Source organism: Nanorana parkeri, unplaced genomic scaffold (assembly GCF_000935625.1).
Source record: "Nanorana parkeri isolate BGI_ZX_2015 unplaced genomic scaffold, ASM93562v1 scaffold874, whole genome shotgun sequence".
NCBI classification, from domain to species: Eukaryota; Metazoa; Chordata; class Amphibia; order Anura; family Dicroglossidae; genus Nanorana; species Nanorana parkeri.
The window spans coordinates 639,733-653,379 of NW_017307142.1; the positions used below are offsets into that span (position 1 = coordinate 639,733).

The 13,647-nt window shown below is 41.7% G+C and overlaps 1 protein-coding gene and 1 pseudogene across 1 annotated transcript in view; both read left to right on the forward strand.

Annotated features, from left to right (window-relative positions):
- The window catches only part of LOC108794614 (zinc finger protein 84-like), a 14,450-nt gene extending 5,782 nt beyond the window's left edge, over positions 1–8,668 (forward strand). The window contains exons 2-3 of the mRNA XM_018565692.1: positions 7,832–7,893; positions 7,969–8,668. Of these exons, the coding sequence (XP_018421194.1) occupies positions 7,832–7,893; positions 7,969–8,651 (745 nt within the window). The 3' untranslated portion in view covers positions 8,652–8,668. The remainder of the gene's footprint in view (positions 1–7,831; positions 7,894–7,968) is intronic.
- Positions 8,669–12,637: 3,969 nt separating this feature from the next.
- The window catches only part of LOC108794615, a 39,015-nt pseudogene continuing 38,005 nt past the window's right edge, over positions 12,638–13,647 (forward strand).

Below are 13,647 nucleotides of genomic sequence, written 5' to 3' on the forward strand. Positions count from 1 at the left end.
GGGTGTGTAAATGGGGCCAGGAAGGGGGGGAGCGCTCTGTGCAACCTAAGTGCTGTAATGAGAAAAGCTGCAACCTCCGCATCCCTTTAGATGAGGTCAGGCCTAAGTCCTTATAGACATCAGTCTCCTGCAATCATTCAACTTAAACAGGGTTATTCACAAACGGGTGAAGAGTTTGGAGAAGGCAGGAGAAGTGAACAATCTAGGACAACATAGCCGAACTGGAAAATGAGCTGAATTGGAGAATTTTTCTAAATCGGATATCTTGTCCTAGATTGTTCACTTCTCCTGTCCTCTCCAAACTCCTCACCCTTTTGTGAATAACGCTGAAAGGGTATTTCCACTTTTGGCAATACACCTTCATCCATGAGTGACCCCCCCCTGCTATGATTACTGTATGATCACCAGAACTGCAAATCTCGGCACTGGGACAACAGCACGGTGGGGAGGATCATTTTAATTTTATTATACAGCATTTATTTATAAGGAAGACATTACAGTTGTAATACAAGACAAGATGGTAAGGAGGGCCCTGCCCACGAGAGCTTACAGTCTATAAGGGAGGGGCAAGTGATAAATGAGGAGGTAGCTGTGTGGGGATGAGTTGAAAAACGTTCAGTGGTTAGATTGAGGCAGGATAGGCTTCTTGGAAGAGCTGTGTTTTCAGGGATCCCCTAAAGGAGATAGCCGTACAGGCTGGGGTAGGGAGCTCCATAGGATGGGGTAGACTCTAGAGAAGTCCTGGAGGTGAGCGTGAGAGGAGTTGATGATGGAGCTAGAAAGCAGTAGGTCTTTTGGAGAAGAGGAGGGGCTGGTTAGGGTGATTATTATTATTATTATTCAGGATTTATATAGCGCCAACAATTTGCTCAGCGCTTTACAAAATAGTGGAGACAGTACAGTTACAATACAATATACAGTACAATATACAGTTTCAAAACAATAGGGTTGGGAGGGCCCTGCTCGTGAGAGCTTACAATCTAGTAGGAGTGGCAAGTGATACAAAAGGTAATAATTGTTTGGATTGAGTTATTGGAGGAAGTACAAGGCAGTTATGTTGAGATGAGGTAGGCTTCCCTGAAGAGATGGTGGCCTAAAGGTGGGCAGCATAGTAGATAGGGGGACAGAATGGGGTAAGGAGTTCCAGAGGATGGGGGACAGTCTGGAGAAGTCCTGGAGGCGAGCATAGAAGGAGGTAATGAGAGAGCTAGAGAGCAGGAGGTCTTGAGAGGACGGCTTGGGTGATATTTTGAGATGAGGTCAGATACTTTGAGACAAGGTTGGAAGCTCATCTTTGGAGTTAATGTTAATGTGAATTTTTTTCCCCCTGAAGTTTTAAGGCAGAATCACCAGAGAGCCATCTATTTAACTGGCATGTGCATGCCTCTACCCTTATCTAAACATGCCCTTAAACATGCGACTCTACCCATGACCAGACTACTTATAAAGGGGTCATAAAGCACTTAAGCAACCCTGGCATCTGGCTACCCCTCTGGTCCTAGAAGAGGACTTTATATCTCACACAGGTAAGGGTGGTCACAACAGTCTGGAGATGTGTCTGCTTACAGCTGCTCCTGCCACAGAACAAAAATGGAGGCCCCCCTGGCGCCTGTACTGATCCTTATATTGGGGATGTCTAGGGTCACTTACAGGGTGGCGTGTCCTGCCCTCCCTTATCAGCTGCTCCACATCCAGCATGCCCTGGCCTGCCATGGTCAGCTATGACGAAGGCAGAAATGCGTCAGTGGTTGTTGTGTTTTTTTTTTTTAAAGATGCATGTGGAATAAAATGTAATATTCTTTGGAAGAACATCGCGTGCCGGTTTTGCAGTTTTTGAGACCATAACCCCAGTGTGGATCTGAATTGGATCACAAGGATGCATGACAGGGGGGAGCTGTGTGTTTTGTGCTTTTAGTTTTTATGCCATGGCATGCATCTTCCCTGTTTGTGAGGAACCTGGATAATGTAGGGGGAGGGAGGTTGTTGTTTTGCACTAAAACGCACTACAAACACACGTTGCATGCATATTCGCACACTGCCAATGAAGTCTACGGGGCCAAAAATGTGCATTGCCACACCAAAAGAAAGAAAAATGCACCTGTACTAGTTTCTGCTATTTCATAATAGGATAATATCACTGATCTACTCACTCTCCTCCGAGTCCCACTGGCCGGGCATAGCGCGGGTGCACCATGCTTCATATGTACACTGTCCAAGGAAAGCCACACACACAGCTGGCGTCACTGTAAAAGCTTTATTAACTACCAGCATCTGACAAGCTTGCGTGTTACACCCCTATGGGCATATTCGTAGCTCTCCTAATAAGCCCGTAGGGGTAAAACGCATCAAGAGTTGGGCGGCCGCTAGGTGGGGACAAGCATGTTGGCTGCTAATAAAGATTTTTTTTTTACGGTAATGTCAGGGTTATGCGGCCTTTCCATGGACAGTCTACTACAGGGGTAGGCACTCCAGCTTTGGTGAAACTACAAATCCTATCTTGTTTCTGCCTATGGGTGTCACGCTTGTGGCTGTCAGTATTGCAGTCATTAAAGCACCTATTTTTACATGTTTTTATTTTTTATTTTAATGGTTTTTTTCTTTTTTGTTTAATTTCATTTCTGCCCTTTTGTTTTTCTCCCCTTTTTGTGTATTTGATTATCTGTGTCTATAAAATGCGTACACTGGGAGGCAGGGGTCCTTTCATTGTGTTTTTGTTTTTATTTATTTTTATTATGATTTATTTTTTATTCTATTTTTTTTATTTGTATTTTAATGTTTACATTCACTCCTAGGCACAAATAATTACAAACATTTAATGATTGAATAAAACCATAAACAATGTCAACATGCGGTGTTTTTCTGCGCTTTGCAACCAACTGAAACCAATCATACAATTTTTGTTTTTCGTATTTTATTTTTTGCTTTTGATCAGTTTAGACCAGGGGTAGACAATCTTGGCCCTCCAGCTGTGGTGGTGAAACCACAACTCCCATGATCCCTCTGCCTCTGGGAGTCAAGTCCGTGGCTGTCAGTTTTGCAATGCCTCATGAGACTTGTAGTTTCACCACCGCTGGAGGACCGAAGTTGCCTATGCCTTGGTTTAGACACATAGACTGATCAGCTGCATGATCCTATCAGTAGGAGTCTGGTCACTATAAGCCCTCATTCACACAAGAAACGGCCGGCCCGTACAGATCCGTGCTGCGTGCACGGGCGTATCAAGCCGCTCCGGGATGGATCCTGCCTGCGTCTGAGCAGTGACACCCGCACCCGTACGGACGGGCAGTTCAGGTGAGTGTAGGGCAGCGTACGGCCGCGTACTCCCATAAAGAAGGACAGGCTGTTGCATGTAATCACACGCAGTCACCTGTTCTTCCCAGGAGCGGCCCGATACGGCCGTGCACGGATCTGTGCCGGCCGTTTTTCGTGTGAATGAGGGCTAAAAGAGAGAAACAGACATTTTATTTATTTTTTTACGAATTTTAGAAAATTAGATCAGCTGCTGATTGAAATAGAAAGGTCATTGTGTAATGACGGCGGATGGCAAAATGTGTAACAATGATAAATGTGATTTTCTTTTTTTTGTTTAGTTTTTCAATGCATAGACATTACCCTGAAGTAGATCAATAAAGTCTCCTATAAGCTTTAACATGTTTATCATTTCAAAAGTCATTTTCAGTATTTTTGAGTCTCTCAAAGGAGTCTTTCATAGAAAAAATACCTGGTGAACCTGCCATTAGGAGCCCTGTTAGGCAACTTCCTGTTATAGGGTGACAACGCTCTGTTTCTGTCTTTCAATTGCACACCCTCCCAGTGCAAACCTAGAAGTGCCTGTGCAAAAAGACATTCCATAGGCATGTTCCACCGCTGTCATAATCGGGATACCTTCCATAAGAAATACCATCTAGCTGTTGCTGCGTGTAGACAGGAAGTGACTGCACTGGGGATGCAAGAAATAAGCAGTGCTAAGAGGAAGTAAAAAGGTGAAAACTGGTATTATTTTAAAAATGGCATTTCTGATAATCCATGCCATTTGGTTTGGGTTCACCTATACTTTAAAGCAAGGGTAGGCAAACTACAGCCCACCATCTGTGGTAAAACTACACAACCCATAAGGCATTGCAAGACTCTGACAGCCAGAGGAAGATGCACGATAGGATTTGTAGTTTCACCACAGCTTGAGGACCGAAGTTTGCCTACCCCTGCTTTAAAGTACATATTAAAAATAAAAATGCATAACACCTTGCCTCAGTTTAACACTATTGTGCACAATTTTTTAAAAACTTATTTTACTCTTATTGTTAGCTGGTGACCCTGCCAACAAAATTAGATCATGTCATAGGGTGACAACGCTGCTTCTGCAGTATATCACTGTGACAGAGCGGTGCACTCCGGATAACAGCACTGCAGGAACGTCATTGTCACCTTGCACCTTGTGCTGCACACTCCTGATACCTATACAGCAGGAACGTCATTGTTACCCTGCTTCATGCTCCTGACTACTGCAGGCTAATGCAAAAAGCACCTGCACGTTCAGCCTGTTTCTCCACAGCAAGTATTGGTTACTCCTTCTGAAAGAGCACTTTAAAAGAAGCCCTTAATCAAATCTGCAGCTATAAGTATTGTAGAGAAATTCATCTTCAGAGTTCATAACATGGCCAGTGCAATCTCAGATCCTCTCTCATTTTTTTGTTGCAGCAAATGCCTGACAGCCTTCTACACACAAAAATGGTTCCAAGCTGTGGGAAACTGACCGAAACCCAACTTTGGAGTCTCTTCTGATCTTTGAGGATGAATTACTTCATGGTACAGACAGCTACAGGGGTCAGTGAGGGCTTGTTTTAAATCCTCCTTTTTTTTGTGTGTTTGTTAAGGACATGTAAGTACTTTAACGTCAATAGCCCCAACAGAGGTGCACATTCAGGGATCGTGTAAATGGGTGGCGTTGTTAAAGGCTGTCTCTTGCAGTGTTGCTCAGATGCTTGCATTTGATTGCAATACACAGGAAAAGGTTATGTGCGACCTGCAAAGAAAATGTATCTCCAAAAAGGCCTGCAGTACCTGACGAAATGAAAAGTAGGTCAGATGTGGATGCACCATTGAAGTGAATTGAAATATGTGGATATCCATTTGATGTGAGCTGTTTAAACACGTGTCAGAAAGCAAAGAATGCTATTCTCTCAGATCAGATTGTAATTCACACAAGGAAGGTGCACATGGGCAAGGCAATATACAGAGCAATACAAACATTTCCTAACACACTCTCTAGGTAGTCAGTAAAGATGATGGGACTTGGTGTGAACCCAGTTTGCCCGAGTCCACCCAAGCCCAATTAAAGTTTTGATTGCCACCCCCACCTCCTGACTCGCAGTTGCGGCAGGGTCATTTCCTGCCCCTTTGTGACCTATAGCTGAGGGGTGGGGACTGCACCTCCCTGCCACTGATTGGTTTAGAAAAAACGGGTGGTGTCAGAGTTTTGAGTGGGCTTTGGTGACCTGTGTTTGCACTAAGCCCAGGCTCAGCACTAGTAGTCACCACAATCTACCTAATTAAACTGTTTCAACAATTGGGTATAAAGCAGAGGCACAATGCAACACAAAACTCTATTTTAACATAAATTTTGATATTTTAATTGGGAATTTTGTTCAGTCTAGACAGATAGTGTGTTGTCTAAATATATGTCAAAGCATAGTGTCTTAATACATGAGCCCTTAAAGCGACTCTGTCAAGAGTACCGGGGCTGCCATTGGTGGACTATTTTGAAAATGCTAGTTGCCTGGATAGGCTTCAATACTTTAGAGCCCTAGACCCAGGACAAGCATGTTGTACACGTGTTGGGGTTCCTTATCTCTGTTTTTTGTAGGTCTGAGATTTGGAAAGCATTGAAACCAAAGCATGATAACCTCAGAGTGAGCTCAGCAATGGCAGCCCCCATACTTTTCTCATAACGGAGTCACTTTACATATGCAATCTTGGAGAGGAACTGCTGCACTCTTTACTGGATAAAGGAGGGTGCTGTAGTAACCACGGATGGCGCTGTGCATCTTCAAATATATGATAAATGTCACCAGCACACCTATGTCTTGTGAGAATAATCCATCTTCTTTATTGATACAGCCTGTCAAAAAACAATGTTTCGGGGCCACGCAGGGTCCCCTTCATCAGGTTTTAGTATGACTTTACACATGCAAACATACTTCTTTAAAACTTGCATTCTGTTTGAGTCTATGGGAGGAGGCTGTGGGAGGAGATCCTTTAAGAAACACTTACTGTATCTAACACCCTTGGACACAAAACATTTATTAGTTAATATGGACCACTTTCAGCCAGTCTAAAGCCGCCTCATGTTAATGAATGGTGGTGAAGTGAACATAAGATGAGGGCCGAGTTCCCTTGGTAAAAAGAATCCCAGACACATCAATAGAAGGAGCTTCTTCTTCCATTCACCTCCCAGTTCAGGTAACTATCATCATTATATTATTCTGTGCTCTCAGATATTGTTATATTTTTCCTGGATATATTTTGGCAAGAAATCAGTATAATACTTTAGTTTTACAATTATCAGATATTGATAAATAGTATTTTGCAATTTGTATCTGGTTTAGCAATGCATACAAGTGTGTTTTTTAACATGAATAGTCACTTTCATCTAGAACATCTATAACTGCTGTGTTTGCATGGAAATACACTGTAATAATGTTAATCGATATGTTTCCCTAGTCCACAAGTCAATCTCTGCTAATCCCATAAACATATTTCTCAAACTCAAGAACATTTAAAATTTTGCAAAGTTTTAGTAGTCCAGTGAATGTTATCTTATGCAGTCACTGGCCATTTACTAGAGAGAGAAGATTATCTATCTATCTATCTATCTATCTATCTATCTATCTATCTATCTATCTATCTATCTATCTATCTATCTATTATAGAGGCACTCATGGGTCTTGCAGCGGAGAGAAGTCAACATCTAAACAGAACTCAGTCCATCTTTATCAAGACACCAGCTCTGAATGACACTGAGCTCTGTCGAATCCTTGATAATAAAATACCGTAGTGATTCTGTGACTTATCTCCGTTGGAAGTGACCTGTGAGTGCTTCTAGACCCGTTATGGATTTGTATGGATATTTTTTTTTTAGAATTAGCACTCAGGGATTTACATTAAAATTGGAGTAAAGTGACTTTGATCCTTCAAAACACATTGAATGTATTTTTATTTGCTTAGCAATAAAGTTTGAATTTTTATACATTGTATGGCTCTTCATGTAAGGCATTGATCTTCCACTATGCACAAGTGTAAATTGAAGCTAGGGCTGGCCATACATGTATCAATTTCCCCATCCCTGCTAAAAAACTTGGATGGAGAATCCCACGTTCCCTCTCCGGGCTATTGTATTGACAGTGGTGAGTGTGCCACAGGAAGAATACCCAAACAGTGACTTCTGCTGATTGGTAATAGTCCAGTGTTTGGCCAGGAATTTTCAAACCAGCTTCAATGACAAAAGTCACTTGAAGAATCGGCTTTTGACCAACAGAAGGGTGCTGATGGACCACACACTGCTAGAAGCTCTGCAGTCCTGGACACATTTGAATAGCGTATGCCCAGCTTTAGAGGCCAAAAAGCACTGAGTGTTTTCTTTTACATTTTTTAAACAATGAAATCCTGTATAGTAATGCCAATGTCTAAAGTATAGTAGTCAGTATATGGCTATGAAAAGTTTGTGATTATACATCTATTTATTTTTTCCCACAGGGAGATTAATGAGCTGCATTGAAGTTTCAGCCTACATCTTCATCCATTGCAAAATTCACACAGGAGTAAATTTATATCTGTGCTTTGAATGTGACAAATGCCTTAGATTCAAATCTGGACTGATCCGACACCATAAGCATCGCACTGGAGAGAATCCAATTCCACGGGCCAAATACAAATCCCATATACAGTTTGCTTAACAGATGACTCGTATAGGAGAGAAACCAGTTTTTTGCACTGAATGCAACAAGTGTTTTAAATTTTATTCACAGCTCAGAGACCACCAGAGGACTCACACAGGAGAGAAACCATTTACATGTTTAGAATGTGGCAAGTGCTTCACATACAAGACTCATCTTAATCGACACCAGAAGAATCACAGTGGAGAAAAACCATATTCCTGTTCTGATTGCCACAAGTCATTTACAATGGAAGCACACCTCGTTAATCATCAGAGGACCCACACGGGAGAGAAGCCATTTAGCTGTTCGGAATGCGACCGGTGCTTCACGCAAATGGCAAATCTTACTCAACATCAGAGGATCCACACAGGAGAGAGACCATATTTATGTTCAGAGTGTAACAAGTCCTTTAGAACTGAAGCACACCTTGTCAACCATCATAGAACTCACACAGATGAGAAGCCGTTTAGATGTTCAGAATGTGACAAGTGCTTCTCAATGAAGGGAAATCTTAACAAACACTGGATGATCCACACAGGAGAGAAGCCGTATCAGTGTCCTAAGTGTAGTATATGTTTCCGAACCAAACAAGAATTGCTCAAACACCAGAGGATTCACACAAGGGAAAGACCGTTTTCATGCTCTAAATGCCACGAGTGTTTTCATTTTCGTTCACAACTCACTCATCATGAGAGGACTCACACGGGAAACATTTAGATGCTCAGAACATCAATAGTTCTCAAGAAATACTTTATCCTCCCTATCAGAGGATGCACATAGGGGAGACGTCATTTAGATGTTCCGAATGTCATGGGTCAAATCTTACTGAATTTAAGAACTGCCTATAAGAGAGAAGTCAGTCACAGCTGCTTAATGTACTCTAGTAGAGTAGATCTTTTTCTGCATAGAGGACAGATGATTTCATTTAGATCCATGGTTCTCAACTGGTGGGTCGCCGCATGCCTTACACTTTTCTAGGTGAGAGGCTCCTCTGCCTTTCCCTACTGCAGCACTGTCAGTTCTCACACCAAGCAGCCATTTAAAAAATGCTGCCTAGCACTGAGTGTCAGCTTTAGGTGGGGTAGGCTGGGGTAATGGCCGCGAGGGAGCTCCATCCATACATGCATTGCTTTACAGCTCCCTCATGTGCCCTGTAAAGTTGCTTGGACCAGAGTGACATCACATTCTGGCTCCTGGCACCTCTACAGGGTGCACAATGGAGCTGTACAAGCAATGCACATAGATGGAGCTCCATCACAGCACAGCAGCCCACACTGGACCCCAGGCTGGGGATCCACTTCAGTTCTTGTAAGGGAGGGAGACTAGGTGTGTATGTGTGTGTGAAAATTGTCTGTGTATGCATGTCAGTGTTTTAGAGGGCCCGTTTACACGAGTACAGTGCTTTAATCACACCTACCGTGCATTCTGGTGTGGGAGGTGTGTTGCATTGCCTTCATTTGAATGGTAACCCAAACACACCTCTCACCCACAGTTTGTACGCCCGCACCAGAATGCGTGGTACCCTAATGCTGTGCGTTCCATTGCAGTGCGACTAGGGTCATGACTTAATGGCCAAGGTCAAATGTGGGTCCTGAGGTAACACAGGTTGAGAACCACTGCTTTAGATAGTGAGGATGCAAAGAGATTTTCACATGTCTATTTAACACCAGAAAACATATTTTGGAAAAACGTGTAACTTATTTAAATAAAGATTTTGCTAACACAAAAAGTCAAGACTTGTGTGTATACTATAAAGATGCAACATGCTACACATAACCTTTAGTTTCTCGACTGGTGGTCTAGATGATCAGATGGAGTAATGAAACACCACGGGCAAATTACATTGTATTTTGAAGGTTTGTCATGGTGTCGGTTATTGTTGGAAAAAACGACCATTAAACTTTAAATATTCCGAAAAATGCAAGATTGTGATTGGTTCATTGTACAAGTAACATCTTGAATAACAGCCTGTAACTGCCATTGACGATGTGATTATTGGAAGTGTGCACTGTAATGTCTTAAAGGTAAATGGCCTTGGAAGCTTCCTTGTGCCTTGTTCCTTGCGCCTTGAAAGCTTCCAAAAACTTTTATTACAATTAGCACTCTAGTTATGACTAGAAGATTAAGTCTATCACATTTAGCTGTTCCATGTATGACGACAGGATTGCTTACGGTTTTTTATCCCACAAATGTGATTGGGTGATGAAAGTCATTCACTGTTCTAGGGGGAACTTCCCCTGCAAAGTGCAAATTCCCTTGAAGACTGAACAGCTTATTTGTAGTAAATCAACCCAAATGACTCCATGGTACAATTTTTAATATTGTGTGCAAAAAGCATTGCTCTAATACTTCTATACCTGTTACTAAGTCACCTTTATAAGAAATACTCACAAGAAAAGGGATACTGAATATGGGGAAGCTAGCAAATTCAATACGTCATCTAAAGGATGTGTAGTTTCCTGTGTGATGGTAGATTTGAGTCTTTGTGTTTCCAAATTTATGATATTTTTAAAACCTGGCTATTTTTATTTGACAAAAATTCAAAATAAACACCACTGAAAATATCTTGTAGTTTTTGTTTTAGAATCTGAGACTCAACCCAGCTATCAGTAAAAACTGTACACAGCAATAGACAATACAACAGCAGAATTAAAGTGACATTAAAGTCAATTTTCCCCTCCACCCAATGTTAAGTAAAACACTTACCTTAAATGATGTCTCTTAATCCGATCTTCCTCTTCTTTCCTGTCCTTTTCAGCCTTCTCTCCAGTGCTGTGGCGGGGCTCCCATCCAGCGCTGACTCCTCTGTGCTTGCTGGCACTTCCTGTCCCACGGTGTCTGCATGTGGGTGCACACTTCCATAGACTTATCTTCCATCTCTCCCCGTCTCCTGGCCAAAAATCCGAACTGCGCATGCGCCCGCCCAAAGATGCTTTGTGGCCACCCGGGCAGTTTCGGATTTTCAGACGGGAGCGCGTGGCGAAGACGGGGTAAGTTTAAACCGCTTTAAAAAAAAAAAACTTTTTGCATTTTTGCATATATCTACTGCTTGCTACACGGAGGGTTTAGAAACCCTTTAAATGGGAAAGGACAACACCCCAGGACATCTACTGTATATACAATGACGGGTACATTCCTTTGTCACGCGGACCTTTAACATTTAAATTTCTGTATCCGGAGAACAGATTTGTGCATCTACTAAATGAAAATGAAAATCAGCCTTAGGGCTGCTGATCTCCTCCCTTTTCTTAAGATACTGCTCATTTACTGCACATCATTGATCTAGACTTGTCTCTTGATCGTGACAATGATGGACTATGCCTAAGCAATATGTGTCAGGATGGCTGTTTGTAGGCTCTAATGGGGCTATGTGACTGAATGACAACACAGACGAATAATAGGGAGAGAGTTGTCACCCGATAACAAAAATGCCTAAACAAGAACTTTTATAAAAGGATCCCTAGGCATTCTTTTAATGAAATCTGCAGATGTAAATGATTGAAACTTCTGAAAATAAAGCAACATATAGAAGGTTCTATTTAGATCTCGTATATTAATTATAGTGTATATATAAGAAAAATGAGACAAGTCTTTACCTTTTAGATCCTAGTTCAAAAACAACCCTAATGGACCCCCACATTGACTAAGGATAGCCACAGGCACCAGATGACAGTGTGTTGCTGCAGCTGTAAATGGCGAGATCTAGTGACAATCTGGTCTTTAAGGTGTAATATCAGATGCCCTCAGGCAAGGCTCATAAGGAAGGGAGAGTGATCAAATAAATCCAAACTAGATATAGAGGCACTCATGGCTCGCGGAGATAAGGCGAAGCATTTTATTGTCAATGTTTTGATGGAGCTCCATTCATCTTTCTCAAAACACTTGAGTCTTGAGACAGATGGACTGAGCTCCATTGAAACATTTAACAATAAAATGCTGATGCTTTGACTTCTTTCTGTTGCAAGACCTATGGGTACCGCTAGATTTATTTTGGATTTGTATGTATATTTTTATGGCTGTGCATCCAGGCATTTACCTTACAAATAGTGCAGTGGCTACCTCTGGGACTGCAGAATAGGTTGTATGTGGACTGTGGGTTTTCCCCGATTAACATACTGTACTAGGGATCTTTTACTAATTACAGATATTTAAAGCATACCATACCTAGGTAACCAAACACTTGATTTTTGTCTCTGACCACCTTTTACTGTAGAACTTTTTCATCACTTTTAGAAGGACAAATGCAGGAACATGAACGGACGTCTTCAAAAAGCAGTGAACTTGACATCAAACATCAATTATTTACTAATTTAAGACAATTGCACTTCAAAACAGTCTGACCAGGCCTTGAAACTGTAATGCTCCCCATTCATTTCTAAGGATGGGTCCACACTAATACTACAAATGGAATTCTGAGCCATAACTATGAATAGGGATTATGAAATACATGTGTCGCAGTTGCATAGGCCAGCCAGGAATGTTTTGTAGGAAAGCCTGTGTGGTTTTGGTCGGGTTGAGGTTTTAAGAGTGGGGCTTTAAATATTTCCCAAAGGGCAATCCACTATGTTAGGGTCTGTAAAGTTGTCCTTTAAACTTTCTGCTTCTAAAGTTAGTATTCTATAATCCTTTTATACATTTTTTTTTATACTCACAGGTGGACTAATAAGCTGAATTATCACTAAACGCATTAGTTTTCACACATGATGAGCCACATCGGAGACGAGATATATCTCTGCCCTGAGTGTGAAAAAGTTTTCGCTTACAAGTCACAGCTTGAAATTCACCAGAGAACTCACACAGGAGAGAAGCCATATTTATGCTCTGAATGTGACCGAGGTTTCTCTAGTAAGGCCTTGCTCATTAGACACGAGGCGGGTCATTTGGGAGTGAAACCATTTTCATGCTTCGAGTGCGACAAGTCTTTTGTATGTAAAGAACACCTCATTTGTCATGAAAGAACTCACACAGGAGAGAAGCCATTTAGATGTTCAGAATGCGACCAGAGCTTCTCGCAAAAGATAAATCTTATTCGACACCAAAGAATTCACACGGGGGAGAAACCTTATTCATGTTCGGAGTGTGAAATGTGTTTTAAAGCCAAATCAAATCTGAAGAGACACCAGAAGACTCACACAGGAGAGAAACCATACCTGTGTCTTGAGTGCAATAAATATTTTAGAAGCAAGCAAGAACTGTTTGACCACCAGAGGATTCACACGGGAATAAGGCCGTTTTTATGTTCTGAATGTGACAAGTCTTTTACAACAAGATCTACACTTGCTAAACATTGGATGACTCATACAGGAGAGAGGCCATTTAAATGTTTAGAATGTGACAAGTCCTTTACATCAAATACCATGCTTACTAAACATCGAATGACTTCTCACACCGAGTAAGTCTAATTAATCACCAGTTGATTCACACTGGTCAAAAGCCATATCGGTGCCCCAGATGCCATAAGTGTTTTGATTCCAGAGAAATTCTCATCTCTTATCTGAAGGTTCACACATGGGAGGAGCCATTTTTGTGGTCCTGATATGAGACGTGATGTAGAACCATGCAAGAACTGCTCATACACTATAGAAGATACAGAAGACAAAGACTTTTCTAGCTTGAAATGAGGCCAGTCCTTTAAAAGTCATTCACAGCTCACTATGCTTGTAATCTAGGCTTTGCCAAAGTTAGAAGCAGTTTTTATGCTTGCTATATATAT